The following is a 16,317-nucleotide window of genomic DNA, read 5'->3' on the forward strand; positions in this document are numbered from 1 at the left end:
CTCTAGTGATTTGTTTTTTCTGAATAACCAGTCAGATTTCACAGCAGCCAGTGTTTGACATTTTTTATACAGTGTAGTACATATCTGATTATCAATGTCACATCTCCCTCAGCTATGGACCATTGCAACACAAGGCCCTGTGTTCTCCTCTGTGTGCTGTATGCCTGCTGCTAGATCATGTGACATCTCTGCAGCCAATGATTATGCTGTGTTTGGATCACATGACCACAGTGTGTACTGCCTGTCAATCAAGTCAGGGCGAGTCAGGTGGCAGTTCAAGATGCCCTCTGAAGTCTACGCCACGCCTTTCATATTCCGAAGTCAGCAGATGAGCCAACATTTACAGATTGACGCATCCCAAGAGGTGAATTCTCTGAAATTTGAAGGAAGTTTAACAGAATCTCAGGGGTTTGATATGTTTGTTTTAATTTGTAGTACTTCTGGATCAGTTGTCATCTTACACCTCCTGTCAGGACAATTAATTACCCAGCATTCCCTCCCTGGAGAAGTGTTCTCATCCCCTGTTGCCCATGGCAACTGTATCATCATAGGTTGCCGCGACGACAAGGTGTATGGCTTCTCTGCAATGGTGGGAGAGTGAATACACTAGGAAATGACACATTAAGATGAAATACACTTATGCATAAAATTTTGGTATAATCATAGTTTGAACTTTCACAATTTAAATATTACAGCATATGTGCTGAACATCAGTACTCAAGTATTAAAGTATTGTGGAAAAATGTGATGGATATTTCTTGAAACACTGCAAAAAGTTTGCCATCCCCAGATGGACACGCCAATCAAAGTAGTATGAGTTAGTGAGTGTGTGGACTGTGAATAATGTAACGAAGCAAGATTTAGCAGAGTTTACTTCTCCAACCAAGTTTGCATAGTTTAAGGACCAAATATCTATTACGTGTGGTTAAACACAAAATATCTATTATCAGTGGAAAGTTTCCGATAAAATAAGGTTGATTAAGTTCTGAAAGTAACTGTGTATTGTACTGACTTCAAAATTTCATACATCATTTCTGCCGTGTAGGATACTGGATGGAAATAAGACTTTGCTGTGAGTGGCAGAATAGAATTTAACAGCGGAACTAAAGTTACAGTCGCAGAATATGAATTGTAATCTCCTATGATTCAGTGATTTTGTAAACTTTTTTGTAGATGAAAATTATTGTTTGTGAAAGGATTTATGTTTCATGAATCTTGACATAACTGTTTCTTCAAGTTTTAAGTTTAGCACATTTTTCCTAGTATCATTTTGGCCATTATATCTCCAGTACTTGAATATAGCGCCCTCTTAGGTCGTGATGGCAAATCATGTTGCTGGTGACATTTGACCATTCGTAACTGCATTAGTAAGGTTGAATTTCAAATTAGGTGTCAGTTGTTGAATGTACAGTTACCTCATTGGTCATATCATCGGAATGGATCAATGTGTGTGTACGAAAGACATGACTTCATTTTCAAGGTAAACACATCAGTGTATCTTGGCATATCTCCACTGTCTTGCAGGATTTCTTATACGCTATCATTGTCAATTAAGCACATTTACATTTCCCACCACCGAGGGCACTGCTGTGAAGGTTCATTCTTGTTTTACAGAACTCTATCATAGTCCTAAGGTATAGTTGTTTTGGAAAGAGCATCACAGTACAATAAATTACCCACAATTCAGTTTGATTTGTACACACGACATTAAAATTTTTATAACTTTTTCAGTACTGCCTGAAAGCAATAATATAAAACCTCTAGATACTTGATTAATTATATCTATTGAAAGTACGATTAGATATTTCAGTATAAATTTTAAAGAAACCATTAAATAACAGTAAAAGTCATATTCTGCAGGTACTACAAATGCCATACTTTTAGGCAGCAAGTTATGACAAACTGAAGGGGTCATTCTCTGAGGAAACTTAGCATGCAAATTTCTTATGTCTTTCTGTTTGGAAAAAATCAATATCCTTTTGTTTCATAAAACAGGTGCAACTGGTCTCCCTACTTTCCATCACACTATTCTGTATGGCTGAAGACACAATCAGTGGAAAATTTTACAAAAATGCTATCTCCTCTCTCAATCAAGCATACTTTTCTAAATCATTTAACATGGGAATTGAGAAGAATGGTGTCCTCAAAAGTACGATTTCAGAATTTAAATTACTAGTCTGTGAATTTGTCTACATATGGGAGACACAGTAGATTTCTCTGAGGAGTTTCCGTTTGTACAAATCACGATGAATTATGGGAAATCTTCAGTACTGTGGAGTCTTGTTGTGCTTAACAGGCCAGTAACTGTAACTTCTGATGATTTTTCACCATGGAATGACGATTGCAAATTATTGTTCTCCTTCCCAAAGCATGTTGAAATACCTACTATTTGGCTTGTCAACACAGCATCTACACAGCACAGTCCACACATTCACACATTTTAATCTAGACAGGACCAGAATTCCCTTGTCAACAATGACAATGCAGTCTACACATGTACAGGCTGAGTTGATAAGCTAAATACTGTGTATCTCAACATGCCTTGGGGAGTGGAAGAAGAAACTGTAGTTTACACTGAAAAGAAAAATGATCAAAAAAATTCATCAAAAGTTGCAGGTATTGGTCCCTTAATTAAACAGCATTTTTGAAACTAATCTGACATGCCATCTCACATGTACTGATTACTGCTCATGCGACATTTTTGTATACAGTAGTTCCAATTTACACACTAGTGATATCTTCAGGTGTAGATTGTCCGAAATGACTACACTCAGAGCCCGTCAACGGTAGCACTACATCAAAAGTGATCTATTTACATACAAATACACACTGTACACTGTCACTGAAATAATATCATGAAATATTTACATACGCAGCTTTCTTTATAACTGAAGTAATAAGAGACTCTGGAGCACCTTGTGCAATCAAAATGCTAACTTCAGCACTTTAAATGAATGATTCCAGCGGCCTAGAATAATCTCTCTTGCAATTTGAAATATTCCATTCATCTGAAATACTAATGCAAGCAATCTGAAATACTGATTCCAGCAATTCTGAAGTACTCGACTCTGTCAAGCTGGACTGCTAGACCTGAAACCATCTGAAATAATAATTCCAGCAATTGCAAAATACTAAATCCTGCTAACTGAAATACACCATTAACCTGAAATACTAACTCCAGCAAGCTGAAATACTGGTATATGCAATTGTGAACATTTTTCATTGATTTTGAAAGCGAAATATGAAATTTTATTCTTAGACTTATAAATGATGCCATACTTACAATCATCCATAATCAGTATATTGACCAAGTAATTTTCAATTGTCTTCTACTTGCCACTGTATGCAGACACAGTGTACAACTTTTTCACACATGCAATTGTCTGGCTGATTAAAAACTCATTCTTGACATGATTATGCAAGATTACATGTACACTTTGTTTTTTTTTGAAGGGTCTATAGTGCCAGCCCAAACCAGTAAAATACCTCAAAAGTATGGTATAGGGACTCCATTGTACATGTGTGTATCTGGAATGGAGCCTCAAGGTCAAATGCAATGAACCGTTTGTTCACATTCATGGTAATATACAAACACAAATACAGATGTTCATTAATGTACACTGTCTTATCAAGTCTGTTACACCTGCACCGATCCGACTCTGCTGTCCATCATTGACCAATTGTTAAGGGCAGAGTCTGAAAATAGGTGCACAGATGGTGCTTAAATGTGATGTCATCATATCTATGACATTTCAGAATTCCAACTCCATCAACTGTACTCCTGGCAATGTGCAGCAGCTTAGAAGGTCATAACTAATGATTGTCATTATTTACAGCAACTTGAGGAGTCTGAAGCTAGGGCTTTCCTATACCTGATTGGCTATTAGGAAATAATTCAAAAAGAACAATAAGTTCCAGCCAACCAATCAGCTAAAAGCTTCTGAGACGTTGCACATTAGCCAAAATTGTACATTCTCAATCTCAGGCAAAGAAAAATGTGATTTGTTTGTAGTCGGTGAAATTTTGCAAAGTGATGTAATTTTTACAATTTTCTTTTCTCCTTTACCCATATTGAGTGAGTTTGCTACAAGGCTTAGTTTTTTCACTAAATGCAAAATAGAGTCTGTGTAAGCATTATTTGGGTATAAAGGCAAGGCATCTTAACTCATACAGTAGTCTTTTATACATTTTACCAATGCAATATTGTCAGTCACTGTAGTTGTATATGAGTAATTTCCTTAGGAACTAAGATTTAGGATTTTGTTGTTCACACCCAAGATGGGAAATAAAGACAAGGCACAGGTAGCATAGTGATAGAGGTGATGACAATAAACAAATGTATTCATTTCTTGGTGCCTTCACATAGGGTATGTCCTTGTGTACACTTCGCTGTGGATTATTTAGTCAATATCAGATTATTAGATCGACAGAAATTGACAAGGAGTTTTATCAGAACTAGGATGTTACTTACCATAGTAAAATGCATTGGATACTGATAAAAAAATACACAATTACAGAAATTTATTGTACCTGTAGGTACGACACAAATGAAGTTTTAAATTTTCCTTCACACGTTACTCAAGACACTTGAGACTGCACCTTTTCATAATCAAGGATAATACTAAGGATGACCACTGTGTAGAGTTTTGGATTGAAGAGTATGTTACCTCATTCTTTACTGGTATTTGAAATTTAAAATGGCTGCCATTCTCTCTGTGCAAGCTTTGGGGAAAAATGAATTTCAAATTTACACACACAACCACCAGCGAAAACATTTTCCCAATAGGTTTTATAAAATGACTTTACACATTTAATGTAATCCATCGCAAAATTGTCAATTTTTTTAGAGATCTGCATTCTGTAGTTATGAATTAATCAGCCAATTACCAGCAGTCATGCAAGGTTATCTCTGATTGGTCCATCTGATCACACTTCTTTTGGACACAAATCTGACAACCAATGATAGGTCTGCTGATGTACTGTTGGTCCAGCCCCATTGAGTTGGGGTTTTTCTTTCATTAAAATTGACCCGTGTCTGCAACTTGATCTTCAAAAGTGATGGATAACTTTTACAATCAACTTGTAAAGAAGCAAGAGGACAACAAATGTTCTTTATGATAACACAACATAGTGCATTCTTTAATTCATATAAAAAGAAAACGGCAGCTATGTACAATATTGTAATGTTTTTTTCACAAGTAATGATTGCAAATTATTCTGTCGCCATTTCTTGAACATTTTCTTGCGGGGAAGATTTTGGTACACTGTCTGCATTTAATTTGTACAGAAATGAACCTAATGTAGATTTGATTTGTACACTGTAAATCTAGCGTATGCAAAATAAAATTCTACCCAGTTTAAATAAGTCTGGTCTGACTGAAAATGATTTAACTAGGTTCTCTAGCTTTTTTGTTCACTGCTCTTAATGTTACTACCGGCATTTCTTTTAGCCTACACATGGCAAATTTGATTTTGCAGGAAAGGAATTTTTCACCATATTCTGATCAGTCGCATCCCCATGGAGTGTTTGTAATATTCAGAGAGAGAGAAAGAGAGAGAATAAGTGTCGATAACAAATTACATGTGAATAAGAGAAACCCACAGGGTACAGCGAACGTCCACTCACTTTAAAACAAAATTTTAATTAAAAAAATCAACCAGTAGAGACCAACACAAATTATGATTATGATTATGAAAAATAAGATATTATGAAATGGTGGAAATACTTGTACAAAGAAAATTTAAAAATTGCTTCCCCTGGAGCCCAAATATATGATTTAATATATTAAATTTGTAAAAAACATAAAAATGTTAAGTACATCACATGAGTTTATGAGCTAAGAACTACTGGGGTTAAAGGTTATTGTCATGGGTACAACGGATCAACGTGTCATACATGGAGATCAAAAAAAATTTCCTCTGAAATTATATTTTGGACAATGTTTTCTAAGCAAAATTCCATCCATGGTTGCCATGGAAATGGCAAATATATATATTAAAAATACTGATTATTTACAAATTTGCAGAATTCCTTTCATGATTTCAATTGGCATTACAACCTCTATATCCTAGGTAACAGAAGAAACTCTGCCACGGCAATTTAAAATATCCATACTAGAAAACTATTCCAAAAAATAAAATGATCTGAGTTTCTACAGCATATGCATAGCCTAGGCATTTTACACAATATTACTCTGCATGTTCAAAAAATACATACTTTCTTTCTAAATATAGAGTTGCTGACAAGAAAAGTGTGATAGTCAGGAAAAACATTGATGTATACAGAATGCAACTGCTTTGAAAGATGGAGGGTTCTATTAAAACCAAGCTGATGATAAAATGGAATTTATTGTACGACATGACAAGGCTCTGCTATAGATGAACTATTGATGAAAGTTTTTTCCAGTATGTTTTCATCTCTGCAAACCAACAGTGAAATATTTGGAAATGGGCAGTTGTTGTTACAATCTATAGGCCCCCATTTCTTAATTAGTCTGTTCTCTCTCCTTACAGTACTCTGAAGTTGTCAGAAATGAGTTTAAACTAAGTCTGATGTTACACAAAAACCACAACTTCTAAACTGTTCACTGTGGAGGGCGACACAGATTGACTTCACAGATCTCGACTATAGAGGGCAGCCTTCATTGGCACCAGCATCTTCTGATATGAAGACATTCACAATGAATCAGAAGGTACCGGGTACAAGTGTGAATATGGATTTTGTACACTTGTACAGTATTTGTGCAAATCTTTGATTTCTCCTTTTTCTGTTATTTCTTGCTTGTGCATGGCAGCCTGGGGTTAATCTCTTGCTGGAATTGCAAACTAGACAAAGATGATCAAACTTCTGTGAACTCAAAACCTGAAACCAGAACACATGAAAGATGTATTTGAGAATTTATTTACAATACATGCAGACAATCATGCTTTTATTTCATGCAAATATCCTTGACATCTTTATTAAAAGATTTGCTGGACTTAGTCTGGACTTTAGAAAACCGTAGTGATTTTACAACAGAACAAACACCATGTGACCAAACATTTGGACAACTCTATTTTCTCTCATCAAATGGTGTACTCTATTTTAATAATGTCGCAATTTGTTGTTAAGATAGGTCCATTTACACATTTAAATCAGCGAAGAAAGATATCAAAAGATAACATTTTATCTGGGCATCATATTAGATGTCATGCCTGGTCACAGGAAAATTTTCAGAATAGGCGAAATCTAAATATTTTCTGTGTGACATTTAACTTCTAAATCCTGTTTAAAGGTGAACATTTCTAAGAAGCTATGTAAGCAGTCCCAAAAGAGAGCCTTTTCAGCAGAGTTTATAAAATTAGTTATCAAAATTTGATACGCTGCATCTGACAGTTAAAAACTAGAATGGTATCTGGGTTACTCTACATTGGAAATAGTAAAGTCATGGCGTCTGGTGAGATTTGAGAACCAACAAGTACCACGGCTGCTCATTATGAAGTATGGTGTTGGAATATGTTTCTTCGTTTATCTGTAACCGTTACAGAAAATGTACGGACTTCTGTAGTTGTGTACTGAGGGCAATCTTGAATTATCAAATTTACGGAAGTCAAAGGTCAAATGCATAAAGCTAGCGCATAAACTGCTTCGTGTTCTTCTGTATACGCCTGACACTGAAGAGTCGACTTTATCGAAGCTCCTTTTTACAGTGCAAAGTGGAGGAGGAGGGGTTGGAGAGGGGAGGGGGGAATGGGGTTGACAACATGGAGAAACTATGTGCAAATGCTGGTATCTCTGCCTGTGCAATCTGGACACTTCAAGGACAAACTCTGTCAACTGAACTCTTTTAAGACACTTTTTGAATAATCTTTGTCAGTTTCAGTGACAGGCATATCATTACTGTGGCATTTCCCTTTCCAGAACGTTGCTCAAAATCAATGTACATTAAAGCAGTGAATAATAATCTAGTGCTTGTTATTAATTTGTACATGTTAGTAAATAGAATCTAAAGACAGATACACTACAAGTAGGTAGAATCACTGCTTTGATCAGTACACAGTTTTGAGCTTGTCTCCATATTTGATGGAAAGGGTATATGCTTCTTGAAATTGTGTTATGACAAGCGCCCTCTATAGTGGAGCAGGTTTCCAACTGACCCTGAATGCAGGGCCAAAAAATATCTGCCGGTTTTCCATATGTACAGAATGCAGTATCAAACCAATTTTGTCGAATATAGTATCCACATTGCACAGGCAGAAGGCAGTCACAATAGAAACAGGGGAATTCTAACATATTATGGTAAATTTGCCAGGAATTTCAAAATTGCCTTTTTTATCAGGGTGCTGCACACTTCATTGTAAAATCAGTGTTATGTGTAGTATAGCCCTGCTGTGTGGTGCAACAAAACGTACTAACCCTACATGTTATGCTACACAACATTCCTTGCCCTATCACAGCAAAATACACAAAAAAAATTTTTATGTCCAAAATCTGGTTTTTGATGAAATCTTGGTCGGAAGATTTTTTAGATGAAGGTATTGTATCACTTTAATTTAGGAAATGTTTGCAATTTTTGATTGCACTGAATCATTTTCACGTAAGATGGCACTGTCGAGGAATTCAGCGGCATGTATGTTGTATGGCTTGTTTGTCCACACAAAGTTGTTTCAACTTGTGTAGCGAATACGCTTGCATAACAAAGACATTTTACCAGGAAGAAACTTTTCAAAATATTACTATGTTGTGTCAGTGTCACCTTAAATCCCTTTATGTGTGCATATTCTCTCAAAACGTGCAAATGATGAGCACCTGTTTTACGTTACATATACTCCTACAGTGCTATGATATGGTAAATACACACTGGATTTGTATAAAACCTTGCACCTTGAAATGGTGAACGCAACCCCAGTGAAAACCCACACACAGGTGTTCCATTGAACCACACAGCAGAACATACCACGCAATCTTGCAATTTGCATGCTTGCTTACTCCCTATCAAAATGGGGGGTCCCAACCTGACTCCCAGGCTAGGGAAAATACAGTAGTTTGTAAAACCATAGGTCAACCCACTCACATTCAGTTTTTCCTGTACACTTCAAAAAAGAAGGGAATTGGATCTCATTTCCACAAATACTGAATGCCAATTATAAAACATCTCTGAATGAGGTGAAAGAAAGATTTTTACTCACTCCGTAAAAGGCATTAGAGAGACTCACTTTCACCAGACTTAGATTGGGTAACCTGCACAAAAATTTAGGTGAAAACCAGAATATAGCAGTTGGAGAAAAAAAACAAAAAACAAAAAAAGGAAAACAAAAATAATTCCTTTAAAGGCTGCTGAAGCATAAAGTGTTAGAATCAGGGGCTAGGGAAAAGTGTTACCGCAGGCAACCATGCAGCAGTGGCGAAACAAACAAACAAACACTGACTTTACATTCAGTTGAAAATACATGCAGCCATCATAAGGCTTATGTACCCAGTATCATGCTGTGCAAATAAACACCAACATTCAATGAAAATGATTTATTTGTTTAACTATTTACTTGAGTTTTTTTTTTCGTTTGTTGCATTGTTTTAATGAAGATGAGTATTACTTTTCCCTGGCCATAAAAATAATGTAAATTTTTTTATGGAATGTATGAATGATATCAGAATGGGTCAGTGTGTTTGGATTAAAACAAATCGAGGGAGGGGGTAGAAAAAGAATCACAAACAGAATTATTTCATTTGATTTGGCCTACTGTTGCATAGTGTTGCTGACATACAAACAAACTGCAGAAAGTTGACCTTTGACATCTTGCAAGTACTGCCATATTTGGAATGACCTTTGACATAATGCAAAAGAATGTACATACTCGGTGAGATTGCTGCCTTCGAAAATTTAGTTGCATTCACCTTTGGAGTGAATTCAAGTTCATATGTTATAAACCAAACTTCTGATTTTACAACTATTTGAAGAGTAAAATATACAATGAATAAAATTTCAATGAAAATTTTTTAACTAAAGGCTAGTTGCATATCAATTCTTAAATCACATTTAGTTTATTTAAAATTTATCTCTTCAAATTTCATTTGTCATAGTTTTGACTAAATATTTTTATGTCTAAATGCTTTTTCAAAAACTGCTCGTCAGAATTTTTTGAGGCACATATACATGAATTTCATTTCCATTATTGTCAATCTTTCACAAAATCAACCTGCTGACAGGCAAATTCCCTGTCGGTCAAGTTTCCAAGGTATGATTTCTGATGTTTGTTCGACACTATGCTAAATATGGCAGCCACCAAACCCATCCTGTTGTGTGAATGTAAAAAACTCCTTACAGACTTAGTGTGTTATGGTGAAACTAGATCACCCTACAAACAACAATGGTACGACCCCGAGCTGAATTGAATGGGCTGTACCATGTTGTTTTGTAGGGGGTGATGGTGGGTTTGTTAGTGGGTGAATACTAGTATTTTGAAGTGATCTGTGTTGACCGGGTGTACCTGCATCATTACTGTAACAGTTCTGGCAGTGTAGTCTGGAAGCCCTGATCCTAACGTCCGTGCCCTTGGCACCGTTTCCAAGCTGTACATTACAAACACAACACTGTGAAGAAACACACACAAACAATGAGACAAATTTGAACATTCTGCCTCACTCAGATTTTTCGACTGAGAAGGTGACTTGACAATGCTAAATTGGCTGAGAAAACTATCCAATAAATTGATGGATGAACAGAAGAGGCTGAAATCCAGATAAAAAAATACAACTGTATGTTTCTCAGTGAATTCATCTTCATTTCATTAAGATTGACCCTCAGTTACCTGATATCTCAGAATTTTCCAGCGCCATATTGAATTATATACCTTGAGTGCCAGAAATTTCCATCAAGATAATTTATGTGTCCACATCTTCATTGCTATATAGGATAACATGGAGAATGCTGGCCAAGGGGTTAACATCAAAATCATACAAATGGGCTAAATCAATGGCCGTAGAGGGCGCTGCTCCCTTCAACTGTCGATGGTTTCACATTGTGACTTCAATTTGACAAGTTTTAAAGTACTTCCTGACGTACTAAAAGTTGGCAATGCATATACACAGCCCTGCACAATACAAACCTTAAAACAATGCATATGGAAGTGAAGTCCAAGAGACTCGATGATCATGGCAGCACCTTTGCCCAGCGCAGTTCCACATTTTGTACAAAGTACTTTGCCACTGACGGACCGATTGCTCGGCTGTTTGTTACCCGCAGGTGCTGGCGGAACTGCAGCTGTGGGGGGCTGAGATGCGTACGGGTACCTCTGTGGTGAGGACGGTGACCTCTGTGAACCAATGCCCCTGTTACCGGTTCTATGTGTCAAGTTCTGTAGAGATACAACAACACAGCATCTTGGTAACATAAGGGTTTAGTCAGGGGTGAGTTTTGACAAGCTACACATTTTAATTGGGAACAGACTATAAAAAGCAATAACACCTTACCCCTCTCCCCATCATGATTTGAACTAGTCTCATTGTTTTCTATTACAAAGTTGGACCTCTACACTGAGAAATGGGGGTGAAAAGGATAAGAATGGTGATAGTACCGCAATATGTCAAACACCGGTGATTGTCTTCTATCGGTACTGCAGAAGCATTATGGAGACCTAGCTTACCTGAATGACATTATCAGGAAGTGGGCCATTATTTTTCTTAACTCCATGAGGAATATTCTCAGAAGAACTACTATAGGGACCAGGCCCCTGCAGAGAATGTCTAGTTTGTGCTTGTGGTCGGCGATCACTATCATCAAAGCTTCTCTGTTTTCTCTCAATGTTCTGATATTCTCTGGCTCTGTTATCTGGTTCCATCTCGTGGACCGTTCGCCTCTTTTGCAACTTTTCTTTTCTCTCGGCCTTAGTCTCATGGTGAGGTCTCATCCTGACTGCTTCGTTTTCATGAGGCATTCTCTGTCCCAAGTCCCTCTCCGGTGGTGCGTACATGTACCTCTCGTCGTACCTCATTTCAGTGGGTGGTGGGACATCTCTCTGTGGCTTTTCGGCTGGCATGGGGCTGGTTTTCCTTGGAGGTGTGATTTCATAAGGTGAGCCTCTATCATAACCTTCCCGTTCAGCTCGCCTTCTTCTTTCTGCTTCTTCTATGAGCCAGTGCTGGCCGGCTGGAGCACTCTCATCTGCTTATAGAAAAGGAAAACCAGAATTGAACAAATCAGCAGTCAGTAATGTTTTCCTTCTGTTCAAAAGCTAAAATTTTAAGAAATTTTTCAGCTTTCTTCCAAAGCGTCATTCTTTTCAAGTAAGTGTCATACAATGGTTCTGTTAAACATAAAGTTGATTACAAGTTTTGAAACACACTGACGACTCACCTCTGTATTTTGACATGAGACTGTGTTTGGGTGCAAAATCTCTCTCTGGTTGAACTCGATTTCGTTGTTGAGGCACTGGTGCCTGCGTGGGCGGAGCTTTCTCGGGTACTGTCCTTCGGTGATCCACCACGTCCCTTTCAGGTACATCAGTCTGTGGTTTCTTGTAGTATTGGTTGTACGCTGGTTCAAACTGAGCCTGAGTAAGGAAAGGTCTCTCTTTTTTCACTGGTTGTTCGGCGGTCAAAGTGTTGGGTGATGTTGTGGCATGCTTTGGAGATGTAATGTTGGGACGACTCTCCAGTGTGTAGGATTTCTTTATCTGTGGCTGTGGCTGTTGTTGTTCTTGAGGTTGGGGCTGGTATGTATCTTCATCTCCATGAGGGATAGCTGCAAATCTGTGGTAGGCATCTTTGTTCGATAGATTACTCTGCGGCACGTTTGTTTTCTTCAGCTCTGCTTCTGTCTGTTCACTGGCGTTTGGTTTCTTCAACACTGATTTCTGAGCCTTATTGGATTCTTTTTTGTATTCTGGCTGGCCAAGGGCAGCAAATTTAGAGTAAGTTGTTCTTGGCATCAGATTTGTCGCCTTGGTAGGAGGGCTGTTGCTGCGTAGCTTCTTCCTTTCTTCTTCAAGTTGTCTCAGTTCTTCTTTCTGCTGTCTCTCAAGTTCTAACTTGTGGCTGTTCAGTTTTTCTTGCTCTCTGCGGATTTCTTCCAGTTTCTGCTGCGCAATCAACTCCCTCTCTTGTTGTCTCTGTTTCTCCCTCTCAAGTTCTTCCCATTCTTTCTTAAGCTGCGCCTCCGCTTCAAGTCTCAGCTTTTCAATCTCCAACTCTCGGGTCCTCCTCCGTTTCCGTTCGATATGTTTCTTCTTCACTTCAATCTCCTGTTTCTTGTCCTCCTCCTTGTCCTTCTCAAGTGTCCATGTACTTTCTTCATGTTTCAGTTTATCCTCTTGAGTTTCAAAATGTTCCTCTTCCGCCAAGCGTCTCTGTTCCTGTTCATAAATGGCCATCAAGTCAGCTTTCCTCTGTTGATACTCTTCTTCCCGTTGCCTCTGATCCCGTATGAAGTCTTCCCTCCTCTGTTGTATTTCCTGTCGTGCACGGGCCCCAGGTTCGCGACTGAACAGCTCCTGCTCGTATTTCTCCAGTTTTTCTTGCTGTCTCTCCCTATTCCTCAGCATCTCTTCGTGGATTCGCTCTAGGTCTTTCAGGTACTGCTCCTGCAGTCGCTTTCTCTCATTCAGGTATTTTTGACGTCTCTGCTCGTCTTGTTCCTCCTGCCACTTCTCCAGTTTCCTCCTCTCCTCTTCGATATCGAACCGCTTCATCGGAGATTGCATGGGTGGCAGCTTCTCAAAGTCATCAAACATGTCGGATATCTTCTCTTCTTGTTTCTCGTCCACCTTCTTCGCTGGCATCTTTTCCACCTGTTTCCACAGGGCTTCAACATCATCGTTCACTTTCTTGGTTTCCGTGATGAGAAACGGTTCGTCCGATTCATTCTCTTTATCGCTGTCAGCTGATATTTTGGGGATGAAGGAGACACCAAAAGAATAGTCAATCAAACAGTAGGGTACGCAGTCACTCTAATTTAATGAAAGGCAGGGCGATTCTGATGAGCATATGGAGGCAAACTTTGACATTTAAATAAGATGTTGTCAGTTTTTAAAACAAATTTGATTTGACAATGATTTTGATTACTTTCAAAATAGGAACAGAAATACAAATACTCCAACTTGACTACGATGAAATTCACAATTTGTCTTATTCTTTCTGAGGGATAAACTTTGCGATTCACATGGTAATTAATTAAAAACATTGTCAAATTGGTATTATGAACACTTAAATTAAAAATCAAAGGTTTCTTTTGAGTGCAAGAGAAAGTTTATTTTGCTAATTTTAAGTAAACCTTTTATGGAATGAAACATTCTTTTGAGAAAAGAGGAGAGAATTCAAAATAAATCATCATTAATATTCGTTATCGTGTTGTACAGGTCCAAAGAATATTCACCAAACAAAAACTATTTGTCAATTATGTTAAAATTGTGAACGGTATTTGATTTCCAACTCATGCTTGTAAAAATTGGAGTTTGACATGCAAGGGTTTTATTTCTGTTTTGCCAATCCCTTGAGATCTGGAGTATGAGCGGTTCTTGTTACTTGAGTGAGGGGATATCAGCCAGCTGTATCTTGGAAAGGGGGATGGGGAAGTGGCAAGATGGCAAATACTTACAACAAACTACGGATGAAGTGGAACATGGTATATGGAATTACTTTTGATAGCTTAATAGCGAAGATCATGTCAGGTTTTGTTGTCATGGGGAAAAATCAACCATCTTGCGGATTACGTCACTCTCTGATTGTGACGGAGCAACTACAAAAGACAGGCAGGATTAGTAGAGCATAGACCATGCAGTTTGTAAAAAAACAGCATCATCATTGGTATTTGTTGATGTTGTTGTTTACGTTTATCACTTTGTAGCAATACAATGCCACAACACAGTAACTGACAGTAACTGTAAACACACAATGCTGTAGTGAGACGAGCGTTTTCAGAGCAACAAATTCAGAAGCACTAGGATTTATACGGGATAGAAGTGAAAAATACACAAAGCTTACACAAATAAAAGTTTAAAGGAAGATCGCACCAGCAAGAAAATATACGCACACCACCAAATTTATGCAGAAACAGAAAACAGAATGTAGCACTGCTGAGATTATAGCACAGACATGGAGCAGAAAGTTTGCGGAAAATAAGACAACAGAAATGAAAACACAAAGTCGCAGAAGTTGATACTTGCATCGATCACAACAACACTTTATGTCTGAGTTACTGTCAATACTGTGAAAACAACTCAATCTGGGTCTGCTCTACCATACTACCTGGGAAGCCAAACACTGGCATACAGCTCAAGTCGGCTGGCTTACGGAAGAATTCATGACGTCTTTTCCAGATCTCACGTTTGACTACTTCTCTACCTCTTTCTCTCCTTGGTTGTCTGGACGTCATGCTCGGCGGTGGCTGGCTAGGCAATGGCGGCGGCGGTTGACTTGGCAACGGAGGTGGTTCATCATCGGTTTCACTCTGAATCATCAACAGAGAAATTAAAAAACAAACATGTAAGAAAATGATTGTTTTATTTTTAAGCATTATAAAGAAACTACTTTCAGCTGTTGAATTAGCATCATAATTGAACATGTTCCTGGCGTTCTGATAAAACATATCTATTAATACATACAAAGTCTGACCACATACACAAAACACAAAGAGAAACAATATCCCATTCCCTATTGTCTTTGAAGATTTAGCTTGTGATGGAAAATGATTAAGATGTCCAAACATTGGATGATTGACAGGTTTGAGGATTTCATGATAGGTAACACCAATTTCTTCAAAAACTCTTGAAATTTAATTTTTGATTTCAGTTACTATGCCTTGTTCTGCTCTGTTGCGTCACTTCCATCTTCATGATTCCATTTAACACTTTCATCACAATGGTTTGGCCCAAACCCATTCTTATTGATAGTGATTGTGGATCTGTCTACAGGAAATAGGGGTGAACAGATTAAATTTCTAATAGATGGGAATTCATTTCACTTGTCCCTGGATGCTTGTCCTGGGACACTTATTTCAGAGTTCTCGTTGAGAATACAACATTCTCTGCAACAATCTACCATACTACTTCCTTCCCCCGCTATCAACCTTTCAAAAGGACACCCCTTTCACCACATGGTTGTAACCAAACCTCTAGTTTTTAATAGTGGGTGTGGACCTGTGTACATGGCAGTGGGGGATGGCAGGTTGAAATAACACTCACCTCTTTTCTATGATGTTCATCATCTTCAATTCTCCGGTGCATCTCTTCCTGTTGCCTTGCCTCCTCTTCCTCCTTCTCCAACTGTTCCATTATTTCCCTCTCCAGTCGCTCCTCTTCAGAGGGGCTCAGCTCCCCCACGGATTCACCTCCCTGTTGTAAAAA

General features: G+C 38.0%; 2 protein-coding genes across 32 annotated transcripts in view; one reads left to right on the forward strand and one right to left on the reverse strand.

Moving 5' to 3' along the window:
* The window catches only part of LOC139131769 (beta-alanine-activating enzyme-like), a 27,223-nt gene extending 21,858 nt beyond the window's left edge, over positions 1–5,365 (forward strand). The window contains exons 15-16 of one of the 2 annotated variants that reach the window (XR_011552186.1): positions 113–1,662; positions 2,279–5,365. Coding sequence is in view for 1 of the 2 variants with exons in the window: in XM_070698029.1 (XP_070554130.1) it covers positions 113–601 (489 nt within the window). In the remaining variant the exon portion in view is untranslated. Of the gene's footprint in view, positions 1–112 lie in introns of both variants that reach the window. The other variant, XM_070698029.1, reaches the window with a different exon arrangement.
* The window catches only part of LOC139131766 (trichohyalin-like), a 79,293-nt gene continuing 68,084 nt past the window's right edge, over positions 5,109–16,317 (reverse strand). For 6 of the 30 annotated variants that reach the window (XM_070698017.1, XM_070698019.1, XM_070698006.1 and 3 more), the window contains 8 exons: positions 16,156–16,305; positions 15,266–15,422; positions 12,333–13,856; positions 11,623–12,140; positions 11,086–11,334; positions 10,468–10,570; positions 9,169–9,220; positions 5,109–6,862 (listed from right to left, as the gene is read on the reverse strand). In XM_070698017.1, the coding sequence (XP_070554118.1) occupies positions 9,207–9,220; positions 10,468–10,570; positions 11,086–11,334; positions 11,623–12,140; positions 12,333–13,856; positions 15,266–15,422; positions 16,156–16,305 (2,715 nt within the window). In that variant the 3' untranslated portion in view covers positions 5,109–6,862; positions 9,169–9,206. Of the gene's footprint in view, positions 6,863–9,168; positions 9,221–10,467; positions 10,571–11,085; positions 11,335–11,622; positions 12,141–12,332; positions 13,857–15,220; positions 15,423–16,155; positions 16,306–16,317 lie in introns of all 30 variants that reach the window. The other 24 variants (XM_070698013.1, XM_070698016.1, XM_070698001.1 and 21 more) reach the window with 5 other exon arrangements.

This window comes from Ptychodera flava, chromosome 4 (assembly GCF_041260155.1).
Source record: "Ptychodera flava strain L36383 chromosome 4, AS_Pfla_20210202, whole genome shotgun sequence".
In the NCBI taxonomy this organism is placed as follows: Eukaryota; Metazoa; Hemichordata; class Enteropneusta; family Ptychoderidae; genus Ptychodera; species Ptychodera flava.